The 14631-nt window shown below is 43.0% G+C and overlaps 1 protein-coding gene across 16 annotated transcripts in view; it reads left to right on the top strand.

Moving 5' to 3' along the window:
• Window positions 1-1518: 1518 nt before the first annotated feature.
• The window catches only part of MARK3 (microtubule affinity regulating kinase 3), a 64168-nt gene continuing 51055 nt past the window's right edge, over window positions 1519-14631 (top strand). For 4 of the 16 annotated variants that reach the window (XM_061464062.1, XM_061464067.1, XM_061464077.1 and 1 more), the window contains exons 1-2: window positions 1520-2273; window positions 10358-10396. In XM_061464062.1, coding sequence (XP_061320046.1) covers window positions 2223-2273; window positions 10358-10396 — 90 coding nt within the window. In that variant the 5' untranslated portion in view covers window positions 1520-2222. Of the gene's footprint in view, window positions 2274-7167; window positions 7295-10357; window positions 10397-14631 lie in introns of all 16 variants that reach the window. The other 12 variants (XM_061464071.1, XM_061464073.1, XM_061464072.1 and 9 more) reach the window with 7 other exon arrangements.

Raw genomic sequence — 14631 nt, forward strand, 5'->3', positions numbered from 1 at the left:
AGACTTTGTGATTGACCTTGGCAAGCCAGATAGAGGCAAATCCCATTCCCTTCTCCATGCAAAGGGTCCTGCCTGCTACTCAGAGAGAGTGGCTCCGCTATGCACATGTACCACCTGAGCATATACACACCTGGACAGATGTATGTATGCACAGAAATATGGCTCATTTGCACAAGAGGTGAGTATTCAAATCCAAATTCCTGTTGTTGACACAGAGCAAGGCATTAGCTTAATCTGAGAGTGAGGAAGGAAGATAAAACACCATGCAAGTCCATTGGTTTTCTTCCTCAAGTCAGGTGTTGCAGAGCATCTTATAGTCCTGATGATGAAGTAACAGATGAACTTATTTATTGGGTGGCGTTCAAAGTCTATCCTTGTTCATGTCTCTAAAAGCGAGGTAAATATTACTTACACTGCAGAACAGAGTTCAAAGCATGAAGTTTGTCAGATAAACTACACTTTAGAAAGTTTAGTTTATCTCACTTTCTAGGCTAGATCTAGGCTTCCAGATCCCCTGAGATGCCAAGTTTCTCCAAATCCCACAACTTCTAGCATTTTTTTTTTCCTACAGAGGTTCATATTCTTTGTAATACAGATTTGTTTCTAGAACACCTGTATACTGAATACACACAAATTACTTCTCTGTCTTGCTTTTAATTCCTAACTAGATCTACTTACACCTATACCATATTCCTTCTACACTTAAAAATGATTGTGCAGAGTAACTACTGGATATATTAAGACTGTTTTGATACTCCTGGGTTCCACCCTCCTCCACCAAATCAAACAAGCAACCAGCTGTTACGAAAACGCAGTGCTGTAACAGGGTACGGGCGCCTGCCTGCACCAGGTGAGCTCTGCCAACACCAGCCCCAGCTCCCGAACGACCTGTGAGCTCTTTACCACACACCGTCCCCTGGGGTGGCGAAGTCAAGAAGAGGGAGGACATGCTTTGACAGAAGACGACCTCAGCACCGCACCCTGACCACCGCTGTACAGCAGACACGTTTGTGGGCCCCATGCAAGTGTTCCTGCTGCTGGCTGTGAGCGGGCAGCAGGGTCTGTCCCGTGTCCCTTCTCTACAGATGCTGCCATTTCTGCAACTGCTCGCAGCGGCTTCACCCCCTCCGCCCCACGGTGCTCTCCAACACCCGACCTCCCTGCCCCAGCTCACACCGTTTCTCCCCTCACTCCCTGCCCGGCCGCACTAGGGGTCTCGTCATTCCCCAAGGCCTGTGTAGGAGACACCCTACGCACCCTAATCCCCCGCTTCATGCCGCGCCGAGGCTGCTCTGGGAAGCGAAGGACAACCGAGCCATGCCTGAGCAGCGCCAGGCGGAGCCCCGGGGACGGCAGGTGTCCCGCCGACCCACCCCCGGGGGCCGGCGCTAGGGGAGGGATCGCCACACGAAGAACAACTCTACCCGCTCCGCCGCTGCCAGCCCCACACCCTGCCCCGGCGCGGCCTCTGGCAACTACCCGTCGGCGCCGGCCTCCCCGGCGCGGCCCCTTCCGGTTCACGTCGGAGCTAGCCTCGCGCGGAGGAAGCCGGGCGGCCATCTTGGCTCGTCTGGGAGCGGCGGAGGGGCGGGGGGCAGGGGGCAGGCAGGCAAGCGTAACAGGCGGGCACCCAGCTTCCCCAGTCCAGCCGCGGCCCGCAGGGTGCAGGCCCTTCGGAGACTGGAGCAGGCGGGTAGAGACGGGCCGGGATGCGAGCGGCTGCCCGGTGAAGAGGGGCTGCGGCGGGGGAAGGAGAGGGGAGTCCCCTCAGCGGCGGGCCTGCGCTGGCCGCCGTGCCCCGGGCCGCAGCGTAGAGGGGCCGGCGACAGAAACCCGGCTGTGCAGCGGAGCCCTGCCGCCTCCTCCTTCCCGCCCGCCCTGCGTTACCCCTGCCGCGCACTCGCCGCCTTCCTTCCCCTGGCTCCATCCCTTCCCGGTTGATGAGGCGCTCCCCTTCCCTCTGCTAACCCCGCGGACCCCGGCCTGGCCGTAGGATGAGCTCGGAGAAGGCGAGGCCGCTCCGCTCCCTGAGGAGGATCTAGCTCGGGCGTGAGGCGCCGCCAAAGGGTGGGGGGCACCGACGCGACGCCGCCCCCCGCCAGCCACCTCGTCCTTCATGGTGGCTCTCTGCGACCACCATCTCCGAGCAGACGCGCAGCCCGGCCCTGGGGGCCCGTGTGTGTCTGAACGCGCCGCCTTCGCGGCCGCCCGAGTGAAGTAAAATGTCCACTCGGACTCCATTGCCCACGGTGAACGAGCGCGACACCGAGAACGTGAGTACCGCCGGCTTCGGGGGGACCGGCCCGGGCACCCTCCCCGGGGGGCGACGGGACTCGGCCAGCCAGGGGCATCGCCCTGCCGAGGGCTGACATTAACCTCTTGCCGCTTGAGCTGTTCCCAAATAACCGGTTTATTTAAAATTATTTTTAAATACCCTCCCCCATAGCACGGTTTGCCCATTTAGTAACATTTGCGGGCATCCCTCCCCCAACCCGGTGTCCCATCTCTGAGGCTTTATTCGAGTGTATCTCGGTGGCGAGGATTGGATTTGTTATGTTGGTAACGGGAAGAGAAGATCCGCAGTGGGGAGGGGGGTCCCGGTTGGTTGCTGTCTTATAATATGCAAACTTGCTGCTGAAAGCTGCCAAATAAACCTCTGGTAAACAGAAGGTAATAATCCAGCTTTGGTAGGGTGGGCTAGGTGACCTAGATAATGGGCCTCTTCCCTGCTTAATTTGCAGGGTTCTCGCTGATAATGACGCTGTTAGGCTAGTCACCTGTTCAGATGACATTAAAAGGGTTTCTTTATTGGAACTATTCTTCAGACAAGGGGATCTGTTTACCCCCACCCCTCTCCTTTTTTTTTTTTTTTTTTCCTTAACAAAGCCAGGGTTTAGGAATTGACACTTTATTCACAAGATTGAGTCAAACACAATATTAATAATCACACAGGTCACATGCTGAAGGGAAGGGGGAAAAATAAAAGTCCTGCCACATGAGCAGAGAGCCACAAACGAAGCTCAGTAGGAGACTCCCTTTCTGCAGATAGGAACGTATTTCTTTTAAGTTAAAACTTACTTGATCCCTATGTATGCTGTCGAACCATTTTTCTGCATAGGCTCTGACATATTCCCAAATGATAAACAGAAGGGAGTTGTCACTCACTGTAGTCTAAAATGAGTCGATCAGTGAACTTTGTATTCAGCTTTCTGTAGAGTTTATCTGATATTCTTTAGGAGGCAGATGCTAAACTTGATGGAGGAGGCTTTTTTTACGAGGGCTTCTTATGTTTTGGACTGGCATAAAAAGTGGAAACCTTGGTTAAATATCAGGAAAAACTGTTGGATTGTTCCTGACCATAAATAGTCTGAGAAAAGTGATGGTAGCCCCATTGTTTAAAACAAGACCAGACAAAGCGTTAGGAAACATGCTGCATGGAACAATTACTGCATTACTAGGGATTTAGATTTTATTGACATAATAGGCACTTCAGACTTCTGTGATCTTTATTTGTTTTAGCAGTAGATGCAACCTGCAGGCTAAAGGCTCTATTGGGTAAAAAGCTAACTAAGCATATTTGGTTGTAAAATCTCAATGAGCTTCCTGCCTTGTGGAAGAAAATAATTAAAATACTATGCAGCCCTTCCTATGCCATAGGGAGGAGTTGGAAGTTGTAGCATACACTACAAAATACTATACACAGTTTATTTGGATAATTGTTCTGGTCTGTAAGCAGACCTGACTGAGGTTTTCAAGCTCCATGTATATGTGTAGAGGCCACCCAGTAAATCATTTTAGAAAGCATTCAGGTAGGGTTCTCTAATTAATTCAAACTCTACCCTGGATAACTTAATGGGGGAAAGACTGAGTATGTGCTCAAGGAAATACATTATTCACAAGCTGTGTGTTCTAGCACTTGAAGTTAGATTTTTTACATGTCTTCCACTTAAGGCACATTGTTCTCACTTCAAAATACTGGTCTAACACTTCTGTTTTGTAGTCTTTATAATTTAACATACATGGATTGTCATGCTTGCAGATGAATTGCCTTAGGTTTAGATTAAGGCATATTTTTCAGTTGCTGTAATGTGGGTTGGTGACCACAGAAATACCTGTAGCTAGTGATATTGGCAGGGAGTGATTAATCCGAGTACTCACCCGGTCCATTGAGCCAACCCCTCCCCATACAGTATCATATCCTTCAGGAAGCTGTCTCTTATATTCTGGCTATCTAGAAATTCACCAAAACATGTTCTCTTCATCCTTGCTTAAAACTAAATTTAAATCTGACATTTAGTCTCTCTGAATTACCCCTACAGCTGTGAATGCCAGGTCTCTTTTTTTTAATACCAAATGTAACAATTTTCATACTTCAGTTAACTGTTCTGCCACCCCAGAGATCAATGGGTGTATTGTGCTGACAGGTAAATTGAGCTCTTGATTCTCTTTCACGTGAGAAGTTTAATTAGTTAATATTCATAGTACTCTCTGAAGCTTCGGTGAGAGGAGGCTGAAGAGGTGCCAAGGTATTTGGGCTATGGTTGTGGACCCCTTTAGTGCCTTCTCTCTGCTTGGAACGTTACCACTGCTGACAAAGGCTTGGTTGGTGTTGAATCTGGTTGAAGCATGCTGATCATAGTTTATCCATGCCTATACTTGCAGTTTTGAAAATGAAGTTAGCCTCCAGAATGACAGTGAGCATAAACTATCATTGTCTGTGCTTGCAGTTAACCACATTCAGTGGCTGGCAGCTCCTGTTGAATAGAGAAGGTCTAATTGTCAGTACCTGATTGTTTTTTTTAAGGCAGTGTATACCACTTCTAACTGAGGCATACTGCTGAAGTGGAAATACTGGTGCCATGACTTTCTCCAAAAGCCACTCACAGCTCTCAAGCTTTCGGTGCCTTTGAGATTAAAAAATTTGGCTCCAAGTCACCTGGTTTTGAGAGCAGAGGTATCCCAGATGATCTGTGATCACAGGAACTTCACACTTGGACAGTTGGAAGCTGGCTGTTGGCCTGTGATGAGCTGCTTCTCACTGGAGAGACAGAGCAGCTCTTCTCTTGCCACATCTTGTGTAGCAATGGCTGCCAGCTGCATAGGGGACAGAAGTGAATGAGGGGATCAGATCTTTTCTGTCTTGCTGAAAATTATGTCCTGCCTGTGGGAGAAAAAGCAACAGAAGCAGTAGAAACCTCCTTTATCCAAAACTGGGGGACAAGGTAGACACAGAAGAAGGATCTTTAGGTGGCAGAAGGAGTAAATCTGTTTCCTAGTGATGAGGAGGGAGAGAAGATGGAGGAGGGAGGAGTGTGGAAACATAATGCAAAAAGAAGATAGACAGTAGGAAATCCAAGATGCTGGGCACAGAGAAATGGGCATATGGCAGGATGGAGGACAACCAGTGGCAAAGAAATAGGAGCAGGAGGAACAAGATTGTGGGGAATAGGACAAATATTCATTAAAAAGAGTTCCCGAAGAGTGCGAAGATGAAGATGGAAACAGAGAAATACAGGTGGTTTGGAGGCTGGTAGGCTTTTTTAAGGTTTTTATAGAAAAGGAATCTTTGGACAGTTTAATTTACACCTGTTCATGCACAGTTGTTGGGGTTTCTTGGGAGAGGGCAAAAGGTAACTGTTTAGAATGTGTTGTACTGCAGGCCAGTCTGAATTAAAAATTTAAGTAATTTGAGGAAAAGCAAGACTAAAATGGGCTCTTACCTCCATGGTTATGCCTAATGTGAAAAACTTGCTATTGAAAAATGTCAGTGTGATGGTAACTGTGCTTGTACAATCCTGTACAAAAGGATTCTGTGCAGCAGAAATATGCTTTTTTTACGTTAAAAAGGATAGTAAGGTCAGGGTTAGGTTCAAAAATTTACTTTTAAGATGCTGTGAAAGTTAGTGTGGTACATCTTGGTTTATTAGCAATTAGCTATGAAGTACATTAGAGCTTTTGCAGACAATATGCAATCTTGAATTATTCTATATATTATTTATCAGTCTTCTCCTATTACAGATATATCTGTAATTGGAATGCTTTCTCCCATAGATTGAAATCCTGTTTGGGTTTTGTTGGGGTTTGGTTTTTTCTTTTAAAGAAGGGGCTGAGGAGTAAATTATGCCTATGGCAAGAGTTCTGGTAGGATTTTCTTCTGCAGGGACCATCTACATTCTTCCATATTTTTCACCAGTTGTCATAAGTATTCTGGTTTGAAATAAATTAGGTGAAGGTGGCAAGATAACTAAAAATGTTTTAGGAATTCATCTGGGATGTATTTTTTTAATTTCAAAGTTTTACAGACTGGGAAAATGTTTTTTCTCCATTTCTTACTGGTTGGGATACCCGATAGGTCTGGTTCTCAAAAAATTACCTGATTAGCTTGTGTGACGTTGCAAGTATATTCGCATTTTGAAGTGGGAAGTTTCATTCTTCAGCTCTGCTAAGTAGGCTGTGCCATGTTGCTTAATCATTTGGGTTTACTGTCAGCTTGAACTGATGGGAGCTGCTAGGGGCATCAGCCTTGGCTCCCCTCCTGTGGTTTGTGCCAGCACTGATTACTGCAGGGCTGTAGGACAAGTCTGGTCAATGCTCAGATATGACTGAAATGAACCCCTCCAAAAAGTGGGTTTATCCCCATTCTGTGTGGCTGCAAATACTGACGCAGAGGAGAGGATGGGAATATCCAGTTCAGGTGGGGAAGGCTACAAATGAGTCTTACTATTTTTGTTTTGGTTTGATTTATGCCGGTCATAACACAGCACTCTAGGGCTAAGATAACTTGCATTCTGTCACAACTACAAAGATACGTAACTACAGTGAACACTTTTCACAAATTAATGGTGTTCTGCTCCTGCAGCAATCTTCTTTACCTTGTTTACATGATTTCAGTAACTCAGAAAAACTAAGCTACAGGACCTTGCTCCAGTAGTTGTTAAAAAGTCAGACTTAGTTCATGTATTTTATTAGTGCTGCTGAACGTGTCTTGAATTATGGTTTCAGAAGTATCAGTCTGAAAAACAGAACACAGCTACAGAAATTATGGAAAGAAAATAAACAAGAGGAAATACAGGGTTTAGTACACTAAACTTTGTATTCGTTGTCCTAGGCTTTTTTAGCCACTCACCTAAATATAATTACCTGCTCAATTCTCCATTTTAATTCAAGTCAAAAGACATATTTTTGTTGATGCAAGCGGACAATTCCTGTTGGCTACATGTCTCAGGTGACTCAAGTCAAAGGAATTCTAAGAGTGGAGGCATTTGTCTCTCCAGATCTCCCTTTCATATGATATGTAAGTAGCATGTGTCTGCAACTTCCTCTTCTCAGTCAAATAATGCTGCCTAATGGATGTCAGCCAGATCAGAAATGAAGGTCACTTTTTTAGACTCATGGCACATCAAAGTTAGCTCAGCTTAGTGTGAAGATCTTCTGCCTCTAAAAATGTTTAGTACAAATGATGAATAGACGCTTACTGCTCTTAAAACATAAACCAGAAAGGTACTGAGTACACCTGTGGTAACACTTAAAGTTGGTCTCCTGGATGAAACCCTTGGGTCAAGATTCTTGGCCTGTAAAGCAGCAACTTGTTGTGTTCTATGTCTATGGGTATGTATACACATATAAACAAAAAATAACTTTTGAATAAAATTTGTTCCTGCAGGGTTAAATAAACTTCTCTGTCTGCAAGCTCAGTGTGTTCTTTGAAAGCCAACTGTGAGGGTTGGGTTTGGGTTTTTTTTTCTGTTTAGTATGTAATTACTGACGGTGATGATTCTGGAAACAACTTAGCTGGCAGTATCATTGATGAAGAGTAGAATATGGTTGGCTCTTCAGCTGTTATTCCTCAGGCTGATGTCAATAAATATCCATCTTAATCAGCAGTAAGGGAACTTTTGGCTGGAAAGATATGATGAATGTCAGATATTGATAATGTGAGGCAACAAAAGAGCTTTTAAAAAGCTTTTCTGACACCAGACTTAGCTTTTTGATTATATAAGCAGGATTTCTTCAGTGTTGTGTTGTTCAGTGCTAATCATGGAATTACAGATTCACTCTCTTTCATATGCTGTATAGAGTATGAACCAAGTGATGTCAAATACGTCAGCAGAGCCTGTAGTGGTTATACGCTCCTGAGCCAGACCCTGTATTTCTGCAAAGGAGAGCATCCTTCCTTCAGTGAAGCCTGGTAGTGCTTTGCTATCGATGCTCTCACGTTCTGATCTTCAGGGCAGTGGTGCAGTTGTCACTGGCTCTTCCCACTCATCTGAGGCCAGAATTGTGAGCGTGTAAGTGTTGCTTTGGGTAGTAATGCTCCTTCTGCCAAGCAAAAGTTTCCCATATGTCAGACCCCTTGCCGTCTGCCTCCATCAGGCTGCTTGGTGTAGGGGTTGCATTGCTGTGCTTTGAGCTGTAGCTGCCTTGTCCTGACTACTGCTCCTGGGTTTTTTTCCTTTATTTCACCCTCCCCGCTGAGGTTAGGGAGAATTGGGAATGTGTGTCAAGAGTATAGCCTGTGTGTATTTACCGTTCAGGTTCTCCTTTTAAACTGGTTATTTGACAAATATGACCTAATTAAACTAGCCAGTCATTTTCATGAAGTGTCATGCCACTTAAATGAATGAGTATTATGACAGGCTGAGAATTGTACAGTGGGTTCTTCACCTTTTGGCAATGGAAGCATCCACATTAGTTTTCTTGCCTTTACCAGCTATAATGTATTTCTGGAAGGTCTGTTTGTCTCCCTTGCTGAGTTCTGACCCTTTCAGTTGTTCCACTCAATCATGGCATCCATAATGGTAGGGCTGTAGCACACTTCAGTGAATAAATCTGCCTTCATGGATTGATAAACTGATATCCAATGTGGTATTAAACTTCATTTGTAGGACAGCATTTAAAATTTCATGAGATGGAAACAATGTCTGTTCAGCCTTAGGATGGATTATTTAGCAAGCTAGGCTGAAAACTGCCTTTTAATTACATATGCTGGAATGAAAGAATTGGTTATGCAAACATCGGCACGGGAATGCTGGGTCTGACAAATCCACCTTGCTCCATGTCCTGATTTATGCCTTGGCCAGTGGTAGGAGGGAAGTAAACCGAGGACACGTATAGAACATCTTCACCTGATGTCTTCCTATTCTTTAATACAAGAAAATAATATCTTATAATATATGATGACATAAGAATTCCTAGAGCAGTAACTGGTATATGGACAGTTGTGGCTGAGTGTTTGCTGTGGCACCTCTTGGTGTTTGCCAAAAATCTATGTTTGGACTTTCCGGTAGAATTCCTTTGTCAGATGCTCTTTTGTGCTGTTTCATGTATATATCTGCACAATAAGATACTGCCTCTGAGAATATCCTTAGGGCTAACCTTTATTCTCTTGCCCTAAGTAGTACTCAGCAGTCTGTGTCTTCCTAAAGATGTGATAAGGGGGAAACAAAATACAACGCATTGTTAGGAAGGGCTGCAGTGAAATTTGTCTTCACATGTTTAAATTAAGGTTTTTTTGGGGTTTTGGGTGGGGGGAATGGGGGGTTGTTTTTGTATTTTAAAGGTATGGTATGTTTCCTGGTAAGTTTTTTTAATAAATTAGGTTGCTGCTGGGGAGTGCATGGCCAGAAATTACCGTGTCTCCTTTATATGTTGTGTGCCCAAGTTAGAGTAATGAAGCAGTTTAGTGTCTCAAATGTTCCTTATGTCGTGGAATGTTTAAAGTATTAATATTGTAAGGGATAGGCTCTAAGTACAATTTTTTCTTACTATAATTCAAAATGCTGAGATGAATGAGGCCATCACAATTGTTACTGGTCTGACAGCTTTCCAAGAAATTCTATAATACCACTTTGTAGTATTTCATATGAAGATGAGCTAACAGCCAAGGTAATAAACTTTCCTAGAGACTTTTGTAAGATTACATTTTATTAGTTCATTTAGCTGATGAGAAGGTGGTTTTCACTACTCTATAGATCAAATGCTTTAAATGTTGATACTGTTTGTCCTCCCTGTTGTAGAAAGCAAGCTTCCTACTTACTGTAAATAAACATGGATTTTTGCAGGTCTTGAGCATTCTAATTTCTTAATATTTTTCAGCTCTTCAAATGGATATCAGATTCTGTCTCTTCCAGGTTCTCAGCTATCGGCACCTTCTTAAGCAGTATAAGAACTTTAATGCAAGTCATCTTCTGCCCTGTCTAATGCTCTGAATGTTAAGATACCTCTAATCATACAGATACTGGATAAAGCTAACATCTACCAAAAAGATTTTGTTATTGCCACCTTCATACTTCATTTGCTTTTTACTTTCTTTTCTTTTTTCTTTCTCTTCATGCTAATCATTCTCTGGCTATGAAAGGATGTCGGCTCATCAGTGGGGGAAGGCTTTTGCGAAAAGGTGGGTTTTGCTTTGTGTTCCAAATATAGTTGGTGTTGGGCTCAGTCCCTCCCTTGCAGTAAGGTTTCTCACAAATGGAGATGTTTTACTCCATTTCCTTCTGGGTTGAGTAATACCGGGGTGGGGCTGGTGGGGAGGAAGAGAATGCTTTTTTGAGAGAGAAAGAGAGGTTGTTTTGTTGGCTTGAAAATTGATAGTTTTTTTTTTTAGGGAGCCCTCCTACTATGTGCACCCCCCACCCCCTTTACAGTATTTTAAAAGATTTTTTAAATGGAACCTGATGCATACCAGGATACAGAAGAAAGTGCTTTCTTGTCGTGTGGATTTCAGAAGGCTTCGTTTAAAAGAGATGGTGACTATGGCTAGCTTGAAGCTGCACAATGTCTTCTTGCTTTGGTTCCCCATCTGCAGTATAAAGGTCTTTTTTTTCATGAAAACAGGTATTTTGGGAATCTCTCAGCCATGGTGAGTGTCATGAAGGGAGTGTTACACTTGCACAGCATGCACGTCCAGGAAGTACAGCTTGCCTACCACAGCGTGTGTAAACTTCCTACAAATTAACACATTTGTTTTAAAGCTCATGTTTTGAGGACAGACCCCATTATTGAAGCCATATAAATGTGGATGTGGAAAAGAAGCCTGAAATTGATCAGAATCTTTGTGTTTCAATGGATGAGGGAGGCAAAATCAGGAGAGGTGAGGGTCTGCTTGGGAAAAGACAGATGACCTACATCTCAGTTTAGAGAGTAGAGAATGCTATTAATATTCCTTTGGGCTGAGATGGGAGCTTTTTAGTCTATTTGCTTTTTATCTTTCTGCTCTGGGAAGTACTGGACTACAACCAAATGCTATCCAAGCCAATGCATGACTTAAACTTTTCTGGACCATCTATATTTTTGCTTTTTTGCCTACACCATCTACCTGTCATGGCTTCCTGAAAATTATGTCAGTGGTAGAAACACTTTCACTCTGTTCTGAGTTCATGCCTTTTAGTACTATATGCTACCAAGCCGTCTTCTTTCATTTCCATAATCAAAAGAAAATCTGTGTTGAAACTGGAAAGCTGTTTTATTCATGTATTTGAAAGCTTGTGTTCTGTTCAGTTGACAGAGGAGGGTCTTGCTGATAGGTTTAATTCTGTGAAATAAAGCCCAAATTAAATATGGTTGCAAATAGATTTCTGCGGAGCGAAACACGTCTATGAGCAAGTCAGTTGGAGAGAACTGAACTGCTTAGGAACACGCAGCTTGAAATTCAAAAAACACAGCTGAAAAAGGTCATATTCTTAAAAAGAAATGATCTGGGTTAGGGTGGAAATGGAAGGCTCCATACAAGGAGATTGTGTTAAATTTATCAGCGCTAGTCCAAATGAGTTCACAGCTGTTAATTCCTCCTGGGAAGCACAAAGCTAGAAAGCATGAAAAATATGGTAGAGCACAAGAAGTCATTCCTCAACAGAGGATAGTGAGGCTCTGAAGATGCATTAGCTGGGGTGGTTTACTGTGTGGAATAGAATTTGGTAATATAATGGACTCTTTTATTTTACCTAATTCAGTTTATATGAAGTAGGATATGAGTAAGATCAGTTCTGAATAATCTATATGCAGATTCTCTGGTTTGGGAATATACAATATTTGATGCCTCCATCTCAACAGCCTCATAAGCTAGCTCAGGTCTACCACAGCTTATTATTTCAAGCGCAAGGGAGCACAGATGCAGATACTTGCTGAAACCGGCTTGTGTGCTTGTGCCATATATCCAGGTGTGAAAGGGCTGTAGTCTAAATAGTTGCAGTACACTTCTTTTACTGAGATAGGTTATCAGCTCAGTGAAGTGCAGTGTAAATAGTACAGCTGTATTTCTGGGATGCTGTACTTAAAATGAGCCTTCCTCTAATATATCCAAGAAATATCCTCACGGCCCTGTACAGAACATCCCAGTGTATGATCACTGGGCCAGTAGTGTAGGAGTCTTTTAGCATCTAGCGTCAGCAGTTGTTGCTTTTTTTTAGCTGGTCTGAATAATTTGACACTAGAAGGTACCAGAGGAGCTGACAGAGAAGTTCTCTGCATTGTGTGCTGCTGCAAGGTTTGTTAGAAGGTGAAGTGCAGGGAAGTGTAAAGGATGAGCATTGCTATGCCAGTACATGCAGGGGTGGCTAAGGTGGTCTGAACAGCCATCACCAGCAGCCTGGCATTAAGGGCATACAAAATAGTGAAATTGCCAATACAGGATTTCACTGGCTTTAGTAGTTCCTTCACCTGAGCAACTGCTTTTGTTGTCCTTCTCCTTGAGCGTTATTGATAAACGCTTACCCAGTTGCTCTAGGTCTCAAGATATTATTGAGAACAATGAACGGTTATCAGGCACTGAAATTTTACTGGATCTTGTAACAGGTGTGCTTCTTGTTCCTGTGCCAGTGATTAGTGGGTTTGGAAGAAATGTATACAACTGCTCCTGAAAACTAGGATAAAGGTTGCTAGAATATTAAATAGGGCAGGATGGGCTAATCATCGGGAACGCGTAATAACCTGCATGTAAGGAAACTGCATTTTACTTCAGCCAAATGAGATCATGCAAGTAAGGAACCAGCAATGAAAGTTATTAGATGTGGTAAGGGAATGGGAAGCAATAATTCTTAAAAAGAGTTAGCATCAGTGTTGGGTGGTCAGGTACAGATGCTGGTCTGCCAGGAAGGCTAGTTCTGTCCATGGAAAATCAGTGGAGTGTTGAACAGAAGATGCATTTTCTGTATTTAATCCTACTGCATGTCCAGTTCTAGCATGAGCCCCACAAAAACATGTTGGAAAAATAGGAGAGAGTTCTGAAAAGAACTGTAAGAAATGTTTCCTTGTCTTTAATCGCTCTTGCAGCAGCCTGTTTAGGGAGCTCAATATAACTTACTAAAGTGAAAGACTAATGTGATCATATTAATTTAGTACCTATATGGGAATTACAGGCCTGGTGACAATGCAGTAGCAATGCAGTAAGGAGAAGCTAAAACCAGTTTGGTACTAAAACATCATATGCACCACGTATTTGTGTGTGGCTTTTTTAAAATATTAACTATTGAAACTATTCTCCAAGAGTTGCCATATACTTCTATCAGTAATATTTCTGAAATGAAATCAATGTGTTTTAAAAAAAGAATTTGATCACAGCTGTTGAGCTTGAATTAACAAACCAGATGCCAGAGTTTATGGTCACAAGGTTATATCAGGTTACTAAATAAAAGTGTGAAACTTGCTAAGTGTCATGTAAGCATGGATTTCTTCAGTTGTGCCTCCAAAATGGTTGTTAGCTCTTGGGTTATGATCTTGTATCCTTATGATACAGTGATTTTCATATTGAGTGTTGTTGCATGACAGATTTTTTGTTATCCCTTCTGGGTTTCAGCAAGAGTAGTAGTAGTAGAAGAGCAAGATCTGGCATTTCTGGGGTGGCTGTGAATTTAGCATGTCGTATTCTGTATAGCCAGATGTTTGCTTCATAATGGCAGGCTACTGAGTATTTCTAACTAATACTTCAGTGAAGTTGGTGTATAGAGCTCAACCATGAGCTGAGAACATGAGGGGGCCTGCTCTTTCATAAACAGGCTGTCAGGAAATGAAAAAATACCAGTATTTTAACCATGCGATCTAATGAATAAAGGCTGTTGTAGGTATGAGATAATACCCATTCATTCTTATTAACAGCTGTTCAGGGAAACCAAGTAAAGGGAACTTAACAGGTTGTAGACAGCATCTCTGTAACTGGTGCTCAGCCTACTAATATCTGAGGTTTCTATATGTTAGGGAAGATTTCTTTCCTTGTTCTCCAGGCTGTCCTGTGTATTTTCAATTGTGAAGTTTTGCAGAAACAGTAGTCTAGTGAAAAAAGGAAACCTTTTATTATTTTGTCAGAAGAATTAAACTGTCCAATAAAGGTGAAAATTTTATTGTGTGTGCTTTTGGAAAAGCTTTATGTCTCCTTTCCAAAGGCTTTCCTGCTTTAGTTAGGCACAGTAATGAACATAGGAAATAATACCAAATACATCTGTGTTCTATAACTGGTTTGCAGTCCACGTAAGTTACTTAAAAATGCTCAATTATTGCTGGAGTTTAGGTGATGTTCCGTTTGGTCTTTACGAGGTGATGAAATTGATACTGTGTTATGAACTTGGAACCTCTTTATTGTCCCCATCAGAGCAAAGTTCAGTGTGAATCTGGAGTGTGAGTTGGATCCTCTGAAGGTTT

The sequence above is a fragment of the Pezoporus flaviventris genome, unplaced genomic scaffold (genome assembly GCF_033815535.1).
Source record: "Pezoporus flaviventris isolate CSIRO_AGI_PZ_B2104156 unplaced genomic scaffold, CSIRO_AGI_Pfla_v1 ptg000036l, whole genome shotgun sequence".
Taxonomy (NCBI): Eukaryota; Metazoa; Chordata; class Aves; order Psittaciformes; family Psittacidae; genus Pezoporus; species Pezoporus flaviventris.